General features: G+C 37.4%; 1 protein-coding gene across 1 annotated transcript in view; it reads left to right on the forward strand.

Moving 5' to 3' along the window:
- Positions 1-17,679, forward strand: part of rock2a (rho-associated, coiled-coil containing protein kinase 2a) — a 131,990-nt gene that overhangs the window by 105,506 nt on the left and 8,805 nt on the right. The window contains exons 24-31 of the mRNA XM_052024497.1: positions 1,178-1,272; positions 5,928-6,119; positions 8,569-8,737; positions 12,338-12,408; positions 13,857-13,945; positions 15,306-15,384; positions 15,510-15,777; positions 17,454-17,670. Coding sequence (XP_051880457.1) covers positions 1,178-1,272; positions 5,928-6,119; positions 8,569-8,737; positions 12,338-12,408; positions 13,857-13,945; positions 15,306-15,384; positions 15,510-15,777; positions 17,454-17,670 — 1,180 coding nt within the window. The remainder of the gene's footprint in view (positions 1-1,177; positions 1,273-5,927; positions 6,120-8,568; positions 8,738-12,337; positions 12,409-13,856; positions 13,946-15,305; positions 15,385-15,509; positions 15,778-17,453; positions 17,671-17,679) is intronic.

The following is a 17,679-nucleotide window of genomic DNA, read 5'->3' on the forward strand; positions in this document are numbered from 1 at the left end:
GTTTTGCATGCCATCCATACAGCTCATTTCCTCACCTCAGTATATCGAGGTAGTACAAGGGAAAAAGTAGAGTGAGGTCAAGAGTCAATCTCATCATACAAGAGGTCCATTCAATAGTCTTATATCAGCAGGATAGCAGCTGTCCTTGAGCCTGGTGATATGTGCTTTCAGGCCTTTGTATCTTCTGCCTGATTTTGGGGGTGGGGGTGGGGGGGAGAGAATGTCCAGGGTAGTCGGGGTCTTTTGATTATTTCAGCTGCTTTCCTGAGGCAGTGAGAAGTGTCGACAGAGTCCATGGAAGGGAGGCTAGTTTTTGTGGTGTGCTGAGCTGTGGCCACAACTCTCTGCATACCATTTGCTCTGCCAACTGGACATTGATCCATTGGCAATATTTCACAGAGCACTGGAACTTGGGATCACAGATTCAAAATAAAGGGATAGTCCATTTAGGACTGAAATGAGATATTTTTTCACTCAAAGATTATGAATTTTTGGATATCTGGACCCTGTGGAGGCTATGTCATGGATTACAGTCAGAACACTGATCAATATGTTTCATTATTTTCGAGGAATCAACTGGGAATAGGGTAAGAGGATGGTGTTTGTGGGGAGCATGAATGCTCATTAGGCTCCAGGGACTGAATCCTTTTTATGGTATTATTGGTATGTCATGAATGTGACCTGAAATGCAAAAAAAAAGTTGAAGGTTAAAACTGTATATACTCTAAAATTGCAGCATTGTTAATAACTTTTGGTAAATTGCATACAAAATCTTAAGAGGTCTCTGAACTTCAAAGATAGAAGTGTTTCATTTCTGAAGTTCCAATGAGCATATTACCTAACATTATTGTAAGTTATTTTTATAAAATATTGAGCTATGTGGCACCTCCTCAACAGAAACCATTTTCAACTCTACCTGCCAAATTGCGAAATCATTGGTAGTTGATCTGCATTAGCAGCTTTTATCCTGGTATTTTGTACAAATTAAATTTGTGAAGACCTGAGGAACAATCCTGGTTTGTTAGGATCTGAAGTAAAAGCAGAAAGTGCTGAATATGTTCAGCAGGTCGGGCAACATCTAAGGAGGGAGAGAGTTTACACTTAAGATCAATGACAACAATAATAGTAATTTGCTCTCAGATGCTAGAACCTAAAATGTTTTTGCATTTTGTTTCAGAGGTTAACAAACTGAAAGAAGAAGATGCAAATCTAGTCAATATTAAAGTCCAGTATGACAAACAATTGCTGAATGAGAGGACGCTCAAAACACAGGTAAGCATAAAGGAATCAAATCTTAATTGGCGGCACAACATGGTGGGCTGAAGGGCCTGTATTGTGCTGTATTGTTCTATGGTTCTAACAGCGTGATTGTGGCATAACTGTAGCACATCCATAGAACATGTTTAAATTTAAGCATCATATTTAAATGGCACTGGATTTTTCTGTCTAATGGCTCAATTAAATCAGTATTAATTTAGCTTTCATGTTGTAGTGAACAGGTCCTCAAGTTTTAGCTACAATATTTCTTCAGGTTTTATTTCTTATTATGACCACCACCAAAAATGAATGGTGGTGTATCTTAAATCAACGGTGCCAGTGCTTCAGTCTCTAGACCAGTACACACTGACTTTTCCCTTAATCCACTTTGCATAGTGTTCTTGAACCTTCTAGGATGTGCACGAGGAACCTTCTCATTTTCTTAAGTAATTTGGTTCAGTTACTTTTATGCAGCCTTACTAATTTGAGTTTTTCTGTGGATGTAACTAAGAAGATGGATTGTGGCAGGGCAGTAGATGTTGTCTATGTGGACTTTAGTGAAGTATTTGACAAGGACCCATATGATGCATTAGTCTAGAGTTAAGGCACATGGGATCCATGGTGAGCTTGGTCATGGATCCCACATGCAAACTATACAAACCTTCCAACTGTGTACTGAAGTTCAGTGTTATTTTCACTTAAGGATTTTGGAAGCAATAGCAATTAAGCACTGATCTTCAATGATCTGTTATTTTAAGAAGCAATAGGGATCTAGTAAAATGACCAAACATACAGTAGCATCTGAATATTTATGGTAGAATATAATGGAACTATAGCAAAGGTTGTTTATTGTGAAGACCAATCAAAAAAATACATTGTTAAGCATGTATCCAAGTTTTCATTCTAATATACTCTCAATAAAACAATGTTGTAACTTCCACAGATTATTCTGTTAATTCCAGCCATTTGTCAAGCAACAGTGACAGCTGGTTCAGTGAGAATTACTGGTCTGTGGCTTTAATAATCCTAGCCAACACTACAGTTGCACTTTCTTCTTACCGTTACTCTGCCAATTGGCGAGGCTGCATGCTGAGATGAGAAGTTGCCACTTGATCATTGTAATTGAAATGAACGTGAACAGATAATTACAAGTTCAGCAAACAAAATGGCAGGAATTATTGTCAGTGAACGGTCTTGGAGTCATAGAGTCACATAGCATAGAAGCAGACTAGTCCACCATGCCCGTGCTGACCATCAAACTCCTATCTATGTTAATCTGAGTCCTCCAATGCCTTTGCAATTCAAGTACTTATCCAGATGCTTCCCAGGTGTTGAGTCCCTGTCTTCTTCACCTTCTTGGGCAGTGTGTTCCAGATTGCAGCCACTCTCTGGGTGAAAAAATTTCCTCCTCCAATGACCTCTAAACCTCTTGCTCCTCACCAAGTCTGAAGTCTTAAAATGTGCAACCTAATGTCTGCAAATCTTGGGGAGAAAAGGATGCCTGATCTATTTTCAAATCATTTCCTCTCTCTCCTGAATGCTGCTTCTGTTTTGGACAGACTCCATACATAATGGATAGATAGCGCACTCGGAGCACTGGAGGACAATGCAGATTTTATTAGCTGAACTCTGAACACAAAGTAGGAGTAGGCTACCTTCATACAGTTATAATTATTTGAATAGAAGACAGTAATTTTGGTCCTGTGGTGTACACCCTCAAACTGCATCTGGACCTTTATCATATTGTGATTACCATCTCCTTGGGGATCTTTAACCACAAGATCTCTTACTAATCCTCCCTAATTACTCGTGACTAAATCTAAAGTAGCCTGTTCCCAGCTAGATTCTGTGACATAATGTTCTAAGAAGTGATCCCTGATGCATTCCACAAATTTTTCTTGCACGATATCTTTGCCAGTTTGGTTTATCCAATTAATATGTGGATTAAAACCTTCAATGACATTTGCAGTTTCCTTCAAACGTACTCTAGATATTTCCCCAATTATGTTCTACCCTCTCAAGAGGTCACATTTTGGGGGTCTGTAGACATTATCACCAGTGTCTTCCCCTGCTATTCATGATTTCAACCCAATTCTGCATTACCTTCCACTGCCTCTATATCATGACTCAACACTACTCTGATACCTTCCATGATTAGTGAAGCTATCCTGCCTCATTTCCTTTTTGCCCTGTTCTTTTGGTATAACCTGGAATATTGAGCACCTACTTGTGGTCATCCTGCAACCATGTCTCTGTGATGGGTATTAGATTGTACACGCATGTTGCTATCTGTGCTGTCCTGGATTCAAAATAAGACTGAGCTTTGATTTTCTTCCAATATAATTTTTACTAACTGGATTTGCTTTGTGCTGCATACTTTTTACATTTTCTGCCCCAGCCTGTTACACTTCATTTGTCAATATCCCCCTTGCTATCCTGCACCATTGCTCTCCTCATTTCCTCTTGATTTATTAAACATCCTGTTCTTGGAGTCCTCCCTCTCATATTTAGTTTATAGCCCTGACTTCAACCATATTTATGCGATTCACCAGGACAATGGTCCCAGCATGTGTAACCCATCCCAGTGGGACAGTTTTCACCTTCCCCAGTACAATGGGGTCCACCAGTTCTCAGATGTTGCAACTACAATACATTGTCTACCCAGCCATCTGTTCCGATTAACTGGTTGTATTTGCTCAATTTGTATTAGAGTTCACCACTTTAAACTTGGTCACACTGATATGCCCTCATTTGAACCACTTGACCAATCAGAATAGATGGTGAAAATGAAAGAAAAAAACTTATTAAGCACCTACCTGTTGTCCTGTGACCTCACACAGGCACTCACAATCAGGAAGGGACTGTGAACAGTGTTTCTCCTCTAGGCTGAAACTCTGAGCAGGTTAGTGTGTCTGGTTTTGTAATTATTTTTGTCAATGAGTCTGTCTCAGGCATTTCTGTACTGTTAAGCACTCCTTGCTGCTCTGGTCTGCAAAGTCTCACTTTGCAAATGAACATTCACAACTCTTGCCTTGCCTGTCCCTGAATGCACAGTTACCCGGTTGAATAAATGAATGTTAGATTCTGTTGACCTATATCACCGGAATCATAAGGTAACATCTTAAATGCAGTCACCTCCCACCTAATTCAGAGTCAGAGGCCCCATTCCTCCTCGGGACATCGTTCAATCTCCTGCTGCTTGAATGTCCAAATATGTCAGTGGATCAAGTGATCCTGTCCATTAAAATTTCAGTTGACCTGGCATCAGCAACTTTTTAGAGAAGAGTTTTCTAGGGTTCCACAGTTCTTGATTAAAAGTAGTGCTTGTCTTTAGTATTGAATCAATTAGCATTAAACTTGTATTCTTTTGTTCTGGGTTGCCAGTAGAAGGCATAGGTTCACTCTTTCACACCCCTTTTTTGCGCTTGAGAGGTGCAGAACATAATTTCGGTAGGTAAATTGGGGGGGAGGGAAATGACAGGCAATACAGCAGAGAAGTGGTGGGATATATTTTGAGCAACAATCAGTAGCATTCAAGAGAAATGCATTTCTCAATTTAAGAAAAAATTTTCAAAAATGAAACACAAGGCTAAAAATAAATGAATACAAAGGCAGGGAGGAGAAAATAAAAAGGAATATAAGTAGATTAGGAAAGTAATGTAGGGAAAAATTAGGAATGCAAAGAGGAAATGTAAAATGAAATTGTTAAGGAATTAAAAAATGATATCTATAGAAAATTAACTTGCAATGACAGTGAAATATTGAACAGCATATTGGAGGGAAATTGACGTAAGTATTAGAGGAGAACAAAAATATGAAGACATTTAAGATTGGGAGGGGGGAGCAAATTGATAATCCAAGGGATTTGCTTGAGGAAATAACACCTGGATGTGACTAGATTGTACAGTGCATTCTAAAAGAAGTTGGGAAGAGAAGAATATTTCTTTAAAAAAAAATTTTGGGTAAGGTGTGCAGGGGTAATTGGACTACTGATGTGATTCCTTTATTCAGGAACAGAAAAAATGCAATTCCATGTTAAAAATTTTTAATCAGTACAAACCTTAAAGAAAAATGGTGACCTTAACAATTCTTGAGTTGCCAGAAGTCAGCAAGTTTTAAACATGAAGTACAAATTAGTTTTGTTGCAATTAAGTTTCTGAATTTAATTATTTAATCTTGCTCTAGGTGATAGTTTAGGATTTAAGTCTCTACTGCTCCAGTTTGAAAATGTTATGACTTTTTTAATTGAATGCTCGTCATCTCTGCTGTATTATTCTGTGATTCTGTTACAATAAAGAATTGCAAGAGCACCACACAGATCACATTGTAAATAGGCCATTATTAAAAGCTAAGTGAATAATTTCAATTTATTGATCATATTAGCACAAATAGTAACATTTTTCATTAAGATACCTTTGGAATGCAACTTTATTGAGGTGCTTGGAGATGCAGATAATATCTGAATACTGGAGTCAAATCTGCTCAGTTGGGTAAAGTTGCATGTTGCATATTATATGGTTGATAAAATATGTAGATGTTTATTCATTAACTGACACAAGTGAAAGATTTTCTCAAGAGATACATTGGGACTTCTCAGTGGGCAAATTGTTCTTTGCTGAAGAAATTGCATTCTTGAGTGGAAATTCTCAGGAAAATATTTTATTTTTTAGGCTGTCAACAAATTAGCTGAAATTATGAATCGTAAGGATATGAAGAGGGACCATGGGAGGCGTGGAAATGACACTGATGTTCGTAAAAAAGAAAAAGAAAATCGAAAACTGCAATTGGAGCTAAGGTCAGAGCGGGAAAAATTATCACAAATGATGATCAAATACCAGAGAGAGCTCAATGAAATGCAAGCGGTAAGATGATGCATGAAGTTTGCTCTGCAGGCAAAGATAGAAATTTTTGTTAGTTAAGACCCCAAATGTGAAATGTACAGATTTTGTTCACTTTATTATGTAGTAGTACTTTAATTTCTTATGGTCTTTTGCTTTGTTACAATGACCTGTAATGATGTTTCAGTGCACATGCCTCTTGTTTTCAGTGGATTAATTCTACAGATGGTCTCAAAAGTGGAAAAGTGGCCAAGGACAGTGCAGTAAAATTTTATATTCCAATAAACACTACTGCTCTCATTACATTATTCACTCCTAAATTCTCTATTCCTCCCCTTCTATCCCTCGATTACTAATTTTGTCTCGACTTGCCAGTTGGCTGTAACTGAACTGCACATGAGTAAAGACTACTTGCAGAAAGGAAAGCTTACCAACAATTTATAATGATATTGAATAATAACACTCTGGGAAATCTATACATTGTAAAAGTTTTACTTCAATGTAATTAAAGGGAACTTTGCAAATGGAAAATGAAATTGTATAGAGGTACAGTCATAAGTTGTTTTTTAGGCTAGCATACAGGGCCTTGGCGATTAAACAAGTGACATAAATTCAGATTGCAACATGGCAGCTGGGAAATGTATTAAATTAAAGCAAATAAATAAATCTGCAACAGAAGTTGGTATCAGCGACCGTGGAACTATCAGATTGTCATTAAAAACCCATTTGGTTCAGTGGGGGTATTTGGTTCAAAAACAATAAATGTCACCCTTGCCACACCACATGAAGGAATAATTTTTTTAAAAAAATTAACTTGGAAACAAAATATTAAGAGGAATAGATAGAGTAGACAGCCAGCACCTCTTTCCCAGGGCACCATGCTCAATACAAGAGGACATGGCTTTAAAGTAATGGGTGGGAAGTTCAAGGGAGATATCAGAGGAAGGTTTTTTTTTTACCCAGAGAGTGGTTGGGGCATGGAATGCGCTGCCTGAGGTGATGGTGGAGGCAGGTACATTGGTCGCATTCAAGAGATTGCTAGATAAGCGTATGGAGGAATTTAAAATAGAGGGTTATATGGGAGGGAGGGGTTAGATAGTCTTAGGTGAGATTTAAAGGTCAGCACAACATTGTGGGCTGAAGGGCCTGTATTGTGCTGTACTATTCTATGACTCTTATGTGGACAGTTCCTTTGTAAGACAGTTGCTTTGTAAAGTAATAACTCGGGAAGGAACATTATGATATAAGGACCAACATGATAGAAGTTCAAAAGATTATGAGAGGCATAGATAGAGTAGACAGCTAGTATCCTTTCCTCAGAGTTGAAATGTCCAATACCAGGGGGCATGCATTTCAGGTGAGAGGGGGTAAGTTCAAAGGAGATGTGCGGAGCAAGTTTTTTTTTACATAGTGGTGGGTGCCTGGAATGTGCTTCCTGGGGGTGGTGGAGACAAGTACAATAGGGGTGTTCAAGAAGCCCTTAGATAGGCACATGAATGTGATGGAAATGGTAGGATATGGACCTTGTGCAGGCAGAAGGGATTAGTTTAGTTGGGCATTTTATTACTATTGTGATTAGTTCGGCACAACATTGTGGGCCGAAGGGCCTGTTCCTGCGTTGTACTGTTCTATGTTCTATTGAGGTCCACTTTCCATAGAATGTGGAAGCTTTGAGTAGCAGATGTTAGCTAAAATATGTAAGGTTACTTGAAAATGAGGTCTTTGAACATGCTGCATTCGGAGACAATTAGGTGTATTGATAGAAGGGAGAATTTTGAGATGGATAACTTGCTGCGATGTAGGAATCTGTCACTGTTGGAGGAAGAAATGGGGATTATTAAACGGAGCAGGGAAAGGATCTTCAAGGGTATGTTGTTTCTTCTGACATCTCCTGAAGTACGTTTCCCATGAAGAGAATGTGATGAAGGCTCTGGGCAGGTCTACAAATGAATTTTAAAATACTTTTTTAAAAAAAAAGTTAACAAAAAAGTAGCTAGAGGAAGGTAGCATGTGTTGGTGAGGTTTAAAAAAAGAATTAATGATTCAGCGAAGGATGCAGTAATAAAGAATGGGTGGAATTAGTGTCTTGTACTAGAGTTAAGGGTCAGTTGAACAATCCTATCAATTGTGCCAGGGAAAGGAACATATTGGTATTGGGGAAGCAATCATGATGAAATTGTCATTCTTTATGGTTCATGTTGAAGTAATGATAAAATATTGAAGTCATGAAAAAAAGATGTTAAGTGATTGGGTACTAAAGTGTAGAAAATATCTGATGTATAGAAAGAATAAAAGTAAAATCAATCTGAGCAGCTTTAATCAAGAAAAAGATTGAAGTAAAATTCTTAGGGAAACAAAAACAAGACAGGCAGGGCATGGGTTTAATTATATCTACTGGAGTTTTGTGGTGTTTTTAGGGATTATTTTGTATAAATAGCCATAATTCACTGATATAACCTTAATCTTCCCACAGCAAATCGCAGATGAAAGCCAGGTGCGAATTGAACTGCAGATGGCACTAGACAGCAAAGACAGTGATATTGAACAGCTTCGTTCCCAGCTGCAGCTAATACATGCAGGCCTAGATACTACTAGCATTGGCAGTGGCCCTGGCGATGCAGAAGCAGATGATGGATTTCCTGGTATGTGTGTGTTTCTCCCTAAAATTAAAAAACAGGATGTCTTTGGGTACTTATTCTTGAAAACGTAGCTATATTCTAGCCGAGTTATTTAATGTCCTGGTTAATTCTGGTTCATCATAATATCTGTGACTAGAATAATTATACAAAGCATCTAGTAAATCATGTGGAACTTAATATGGATAATTGCTTCAACATTATAGTTTTGATAGAAATCAGTCTGGCTCTTTGCACCATCCTTGTGAATGAAGCCTTTCCCCACTTGCCTCTATCGTGGTGGCAGATTGGCTTTTATTGCGTGATCTGTTCCTTTCTATCCCTAGCACTTCCTTATCTTTTAAATATGACTTGTTTCCATTCTCTCAGTTAAAATCCTTGTTCTGCACTACCCATCCAAATGCCATAAATTTTTCTTAAGGTGATACTTTTGCTGTTTTCCTCCTTGGCCTCTGAACTCAGTGGCACTCATCCTCTCAATCCCCTTGACTTCACTGTTATCTTATGTTCTTATAAGAGATTAAGGAAGGATAAGAATGGAACAGGAGTAGGCTTCTCTGCCATTCAGTCAAATCATAGTTGCTCTGAACTTTAGCGTCTCATGTCTGATCCTTCTAATGCTTGATTTCCTTGTTGTCCAAGCACCTATCTTAGAGTTGAATAGACTTACTAGCTCATTCATAGCTCTCTGTGGCAGAGAATTCCAGGTTCTGAACCCTCAGAAGAAATTTATCTATCTTCATCTTCAATTGTTACACTATTGTGTTGAGGCACATTTTCCGCAGTTTTTGTTTCTTCCACACGTACCACCCCCCTCTCGAATTTCAGTCCGTCAAGCCACCACAGAATCTTTTATGATGTCAACTAATATGTATAAAGATACTATTCCACTCTATATCTGGTGGCCTTATCCCTCTCTTCAAAACCCAATCATTGGTTCCTGTGTCCCTTTAAATTGCTGCCTCATTACCAACCTTTTCTAACAACACTTTCTGTACTAAGGAAGGAGTGTGAACATTTAATAGGACTGAGGTGGTCTGTCATGCCTCTTCCTAGCTGCTAACTCAATTTTAGCAACATTCTCAGGATACTGTTCCCTTACGCACTGGCCTTTCTGAAACTTGATGTACTTGTTTAATTAAGGTTTTTATTTAATTGATTAATTCTAGTTTTATTCATTAAATCATTAAACAAAGACATTTTATTGATTTCAAATAGCAAGTCTTTATCTAGTTCCCAGCAGGCATGAGTTTACAAAATAAATTTCATCCTCTCACAGAAAGCCATGTTAGACAGTAAAATGTCTTCACTCTGACCGGAATGACAGTAGTAATCCATTGTTTAAGGAGATATGCAGGTACTAAAGTGCCATGAAAACAATTGATTTTTATTTCCAGTTGAAATATAGGTGTTTCATTCAGGTACAAAAATTTTACAAAATTTAAAAGAAAACTTGGGGATTCCCTCCCTAAACCCCTCCATCAAGATGAATCATTTGTCTTTCTGAAGATGCCTCCTTAAACCTGTTTGTTTATCCCTCTTTTAATCCTCTGCGAGCATAGCTCAGGCAGATTTTGTTGACAAGCCACCTGCCAGATGTACATTAAAGGTGCTAAGTAAATACCCTCTATTAGCTCTTCATATTTTGGGAAAGGGATGTTTTGATGTGCCTTACAGTAAAAGTTTCTGGTAGATTATGAAGAGACAGTAAAGGTTTAGTGCCATGTGATGTGGGATGAATTGCCCATCTGATCAAAGTGAATGCTCTTCCTGAATTGGAGATCACATGAAAAGTAGTTGTGAAACCAAACACAACTTGTATCTGGAATTAAACAATTGCAAAGACTCTTCACAAAGCATCTTCTTACTGGTGGTCATGTTGGAAGTCATGGTAGGTCTGGGACCATATGTGTAATTAATAGTGAAAGTGTCCATAGCAAGCTGAGTTTGGACTAAATCCATTTTCACAGTATGCACAAGCATACTGCGCTAATGGTAGTCTCATAAGGTAACTCATTAGATAGTGGACTGAATTGTGTTGAACTCTTGCATCAGCAAGTATAGAATTGTAAAGTAATTATTGTATTACAGTTTGAAAAATAGTTTCATCCATCCAACTACAAAATATATTCTGCAAACTCAAAAATATTGTGTATAATTAACTTATTTCTGTTCTTCCTCTACTACCTGACTATTTCTGTTCAGTTTAATTGATGTTTTATCCTTTTCTGCACTAACTAAAGCAATGGAAACTAAACATCTTCACTTTTCTACTTGTCTTGTCACCTTGGTTTTCTCAGTTCGTATCACTCAATCCCACACCACGGAGTCCATGTCTTTTAGCTACAAGCGTTCTTCCACTTCTGTCACCATTGACACTAAGCCCTCTTATTCTCACCTCCATGGTTTTGATTCTGAGTCTGACTCAGACGACGGCACAGAGCCCATTGTACACGTACAGTCTGACCCTGACTCTGAACCTGAGCTTGAACTTGAACCTGACTCTGCAGGTGATGTACTGCATGTGACAAAGCACTTTTTGCTTTCTTTAATTAAAACTCAGATATTAGTTTGTCTAACGTTCTTTATAACAATGATTTGAGAACCAAGAATGTTGTTTGAAGGAGATGCATGAATGAGGATACAGAAGAAAATAGCATTTTTAGAATGTGCTGCAAAAACTCCATTTTATCTTTAAAGATCTATCTTGCTTTCTGGTACTGATCTACCTGTAGGAACTAAATTTCTATCAATGTGTTCAGCCAAAAAAGCTAGTGAAAGTGCTGAAATATAACCTTATTAACTTGTAAATTATTGGCTTAGCTGATCAGCCTAACCTCAAGTGTTGATTATATGGCTTTGTGTTCTGGCTTAAAGTGCAAATTCTAGATTAAAGCTTGTGTTTTAAGAGTTGGGTATTTATTTAAATTTCAGTTTGTGTTTGGATGTCAGATTTTATCTATTAGTGTGTATTGGGTTCTTCTGAGTCACTTAACTGAGTCCATAAGAATGTTATTATAAATGGCATTGAGGCTGAAGAAGAACCTGCATATCACAGTCTGGTTTCAAATTGGGATTGGAAATAGTTCTGCGATTTTCCTCTCAATTTATTTAGTTTAAGAATGGCAAAAATTGCTCCATGGATTCTTTCACACTGGCAGATATTTTCAAGATTATATTCCAAATTCAAAGTAAAAAAAAGTGTCTGTTAAGTTTACGGAATATAAAAATGTATTGTTGAATCTGAGCCCAGGTTCCCATGACAGTGGGGGTTTCCATGGGAAGTTTTAGCTTCCTCCCACATCCCAAGGACCTGCTGGTGTGTTAATTGCTTACTGCAAATAACTTTAATAGGGGAGGAAGGAGAATTGGAGAGCAAGGTAAGAGGTGGGGTTGATGGGTACGTGAGAGAGAATAGGTTGCAAGGAGATAAATCTGGGAGAATGGGACTGATGCATGTGCTCTGAGCAGGAATTGACTCATTAGGATCAATGGCCTCCTGTGTCAAGGAAATACAAGAAAGGGTTACTGATATCACCCATTTGGATACCCAGAACTTTTGGTTAATTATCAATGTTTTTAATTGCTTTTCTCTTTTTTTTTTAGAATCCAGACTAGAAGGTTGGCTTTCCTTGCCCATGAGAAATAACACAAAAAAATTTCTGTGGCGGAAACAGGTATGCAAAGAAGTTCCTTGTTGATTATTAACCAGACCAGCAGTCCTTTGCCTGATTTAAATATATTATTTGAAATGTAGTTAGGAGTTAAGTTAGATCTAAGTTGTGGCAATGTACATCCAGTGGCACAGATAGTATTGGCTTTCTTTTAGAGAGCACACAATGGTAGCTAGCAGTATGGGAGAATAATATACCTGCTTCTAGCTTTGATAAGTGATTGTTAAATTCTATTTGAAAGTTTTGGCTGATTAGCAGGCAGAAATAGTAAAACTTGTGTTCAATTATCTGCATGGAAAATCTTAGTTTATTTTGTAAAGAAGAACTTCAGTCAATTTGGCTAATTGTATTTGTTAAAGACGTATCAATTATTTAAATAGAATTGATACTTGTTCCCAGTATTTTCTCCCACATGTTCTAGAGTTATGGAATTTGAATACTCCTTCATAAAAGTGGTTTAGCATATGATCAAATGTGTCTGGACCATGTGCTTTCAAACTGTTTACTATTCCAGGATAGTTCTGGAGAATAAAAATATTCCCAGTTTATATTTTAAGTTAAAGATGAAAATGGTCAAATTGTAAGTAGACCAGACAGCATTAATGGAGGGAGAAACAAACAGACCAGTGACCAATCAACAAACTCCCTAAACTGTTCTTCTCACTCCAAGTGTAAAAACAATATGGATAACTTTATCGTTAAAATTGAGACCATCATATAATTACCTTTACTGCTTCCATCCTTCATATTGCCCATTGTCAAACCTCTTTCTGCCCATTGTCATTCTCCTCTCCACTTCTTGCCTTGATTGTGTGATCAGCTTGATGTCCTTTCTCCTAACTTCTGGAGTTTAGACCCACGTGAAGAAACATGGCATGTGTCTCAGTCAGGATAGTGTGCGACTTGTGGGGGGGGGGGGGTGGAGGGGGAGGTGTTGGGCTTTAAGGTAGTGGCCCCATCCTTGTTTTTTTTTCTCTTTCTGAAGTATATTGACATTTTCTTGGTTAGAAAGCTGGACACAGATATTGTGAAATGATGGATTAATAGAGTGGAGGCATTTATCAGTTTGGATCCAATAGAAGGAGTGAATTTTTAGGGGACTGAATGATCTCCAGCTGCTTTTATTTCTCTATTCACTCCACCATTGGTCACACTACTTCAGAAATCTACCCTTTGTACTCTGGAATTCAACCCCACCCCTCCTTTACATATGCGACTTTGACCAGCCTTCCTCCCTATAAAGGTTGCCATCTGTTTATGTCTCAAGTCAATTGAGGGTCTTTACTATGAAAAGGCTGCTTTGTAAATGCAAGCTGTTGTGCTCTAACAGAAATGCAATTCAGATTTTTTTTTATTAGTTATCCGAATATTTTAAATTATGCACTCTTGATATTCTGTTCAGGATTTATCTACATTATTTTCTCTGAAGCAAATATAACTTTATTTTACAGTATGTAGTTGTGAGCAGTAAGAAGATCCTATTTTATGACAGCGAGCAAGACAAAGAGTTGTCTAATCCTTCTATGGTGTTGGATATTGAGTGAGTAACTGATTTCATTCAGATAAACCTTCAATACCTTAAAGGGAGTAAGGGATGCATTAAATTAGGAACTTAGACATTTGTGGTGAATCCACATTCTGTTTGATATTGAGTGATCTGGTTATTTGGATAGAGGGTGCATGAACAGCAACACTAACAGTATAGGTTGTACTCTCAAGATTGTGTATTTGCTGTACAATTATTTCTGTTTCTCATTTTCATTTTTCATTATAACTAAATAAATAAGCTTGTTAAAAGCTTTCTATTGTGGATTTGGATTGTTTTGTACCTAAAATGGCTCTTGCTACCAATTAGTACTGTAAATGCTATTTTCTTTTCTCTTTTCATTGGTTTCCTTATCTTTATGGTTATTTTCTTTGTTTACCATTTATTCTAGTACAGACGGGATTGGATGCAAAATCTTTATGATATAAAATTATGCTGCTTTGTGGCCTCTGAAAATCTGTCGTTAGTTTCCCATATCATGAACACAAAAACTATTTTAAACATTCAAAGTACCCCTGGATTATCTGGTACAGTAAAACTCCAATAATTCACTCCTCTGGCCATTCAGAACTCTTGATGGTTCTGTATCTGGCTCACCAGGTAATGTTTCCCGTGCTCCCTTCCAACTCGCAGAGGCGCCAGTTCCTATGCTCCCTTCCAACTTACCTGGTTCACTGGGAAATTTATTAAAATACTGCACAACATCTTTTTAAAAAATTGAATTATAATGTACTTGTTAGTATGAATAACTTCCAATACCGTAGAAAGTTTGCTAATCTGTCACCACCCGAGCTCCAAGTGTGCCAGATTATCAGAGTTTTACTGTATCTCTCAAAATTTAGATGTGGATATAATTGAACCTATATAATGATGTTAGATACATGCCCAAGATAGAAGTAGATACTTTTTGCAAAAACATTTTTGTGCTATGACGTATTCAGTATCTGGAAACGTGAGCTGAGCAGCTACTTCCAAAATGAAAATTAATAAAAACAATTATTTTCAAGAAATTTTGCATGTAATTTTTGTACTCTAAATTGTACCCATGTAGAAGGATCAGCTATCCCAGTTAGAGTAACATTATCAATGTGGTTGAAACGGATTATCCTTTTGTTTTTCTTTGGGTACAGTGAGTTTAGTGAGCATATCTTGACTTTTCCACAAGTTTTGCTGCTGTGTAAATTCAGGATAGAACAAAAAGAATGCCAGGTTTAAGGAGGTTTTAATGAAAGGGGGCACTTGTCTGGCGCAACTTTAAAAGTAACTTTCACTAGGTTTTCAAATTGTAAATAGTTGGTTCTAGAAAAACCTGAGATTTTGTATTTTATTGCAACTTTGCTGTTTTTCTTCACAGCAAACTTTTCCATGTTCGGCAAGTTACACAGGGTGATGTATATAGAGCAGATGCCAAAGAGATTCCCAGAATATTTCAGGTCAGTGGAGTTCTACTGCATCTACCTTTGAAATACAATGAAAGATTATCTTAAAAATGATCATGATCAACTGCTTTAAATTTAACAACTGACTGGCATTAAAATGTCTTTTTTGTGATCCCTAGATCCTGTATGCTAATGAGGGTGAAAGTAGAAAGGAACAAGAGTTCCCTGTGGAGCCTCCTGCCTTGGGAGAGAAGTCGAGCTACATTCCTCACAAAGGACATGAATTTATACCCACCCTCTACCATTTCCCAACCAACTGTGAGGCTTGCCCAAAGCCACTGTGGCAAATGTTTAAACCCCCACCAGCTCTGGAGTGTCGCCGTTGCCATATCAAATGCCACAAAGATCACATAGATAAAAAAGAGGACCTTATAGCACCATGTAAAGGTAGGTATCAAAATGTGTTTTCTATTTATATTGTATCAAATGTAGCACAAAATAGGATGTTTAATCAATTTGCTTACAATTTAAAATTCAGAGGTCCCCTGTAATAAAATTCATCAAAAATTGCAGATTGCAAGAGAAGGATTAGAAAGTGTTTGAAAAGTTACTTGTATTTTAATTAAAACTGTTTCTGATTGCATTGTTTTGGGAAGGTGTTATTGACTATTGGCATAGTCCGTAGAATTTTAACTATCCTTTTATGTCTGGTTTATATTAAAAATAGTACAGATTTTCCACAGTTCTGTTTTAAGGAATACAAGAACATTTAACTTAATCTATTATTTAAGACGAGGTCTAAAATTACACAATGAAAAGTATTAAGAAATAGAACAGCAAAGCACAGGGCTCTTTCATACACTGAGTTTTTCTAAAGAAACTTCAGTAATAAACTTAATACTTTGCAAATTTCTTTTAACTGGATATTGGCAATTGTTTGGGAATTCCTCTTGCATATACTCGGAAGTGGAAATGCGTGAACAATATTAGGACTGAAACTTAAGTGTATCTTGCACTTATTTTAAACTTAAAGAAATTCATTACTTAGAAGCCACAGATTCTGGAAGGTGGTGAATTTCTTGCATAATTTTCAGGGTAGATTTCCGCATCACCGTCCTAGAATGAACAAGTAATAAGTTCCATTGGATTGAGTAACTAAAGAGCCAGATTTATTTTAAAGACCAAAGCTATTTGATCATTTATCTAATGGAATCCTAATAAGATTGATATTAATGTACTTCACAAGGTTTAATGGCCAGTTGTGACTCTGGATCTGGGTAAGTTGGACCCCTAACCATGAAGAGAGAGAGAGAGAGAGTGTCCACAGTAAATTGGCTTAAACGATATCTGGTCATTGGTAAGTGTTCAGAAAAAAGTATGATACAGAACCACTTAAGACCGCAAAAGACTTGGAGCTTACACCTTTAAAAAGGCCATGAGAACAAAAGGGAAAACATGCAAAAGGGCAAAATATGGCACAGATCCCAATGACATGGAATGATACAATAAACAAAATGATGAATATGCACAGCACTGAGATGAACCAGAGTCGGTTTCAGGGTGATGTGAAGGACATTGGTCAACACCACATCAGAGTTATTGAGAAGCAAGTAGTGGAGGTTCAGAGATATCTGGATGCCTGTGTTGATAAACCACAGAAATGACCTGAGTTGGTGAAGAAGATAATCCAAGGCAGCTACTGGAATGGTGACTTTTACACCTGGAGGTGTGGAGTCCAAGCAGGTTGATAGTTATTCCGCACTTGGAGCAGAGTGAGCAGTTCTGCATTGCATCTTGGGAAGGCTACGTTGGCCTTAGTAGAATGTAGAATAAATTTACCAGAATGATTCCTGGTCTCTCAGGTTTAAACTTCAAAAAAAAGGTTGAGAAAATGGGCATTCCCTGGAATTTACAAGGTTAATGGTTGTTTTAATGGAAGTTTTCAAAATACAAAGAAATTGAAAGGAAAGCTGGAAATTATTTCTGCCTTTGGACAAGGGCTCATAACCTGCCTTTTTCTTCCTCCTTAGCTAAAGGCTTTGAACAGTTTTGCAGTTTACTGAGGCAAATTAAACAATTGTATATTTTTATTATTGAAACTCATTAATCTTTATCTTTTGCAGTAAATTATGATGTTTCATCTGCAAAAGACCTGCTGTTATTAGCTAATTCAACAGAGGAACAACAGAAATGGGTGAGTCGACTGGTGAAAAAGATTCCAAAGAAACCACCTGCACATGATCCTAACTTTCACAGATCTTCACCTCGGTCCTCAATGCGGGTTCCACCTAACCAGTCCATGAGACGGCCAAGCCGACAACTTCCTGCAGCCAAGCCCAGGTAATTTAT

The sequence above is a fragment of the Pristis pectinata genome, chromosome 10 (genome assembly GCF_009764475.1).
Source record: "Pristis pectinata isolate sPriPec2 chromosome 10, sPriPec2.1.pri, whole genome shotgun sequence".
Lineage (NCBI taxonomy): Eukaryota > Metazoa > Chordata > Chondrichthyes > Rhinopristiformes > Pristidae > Pristis > Pristis pectinata.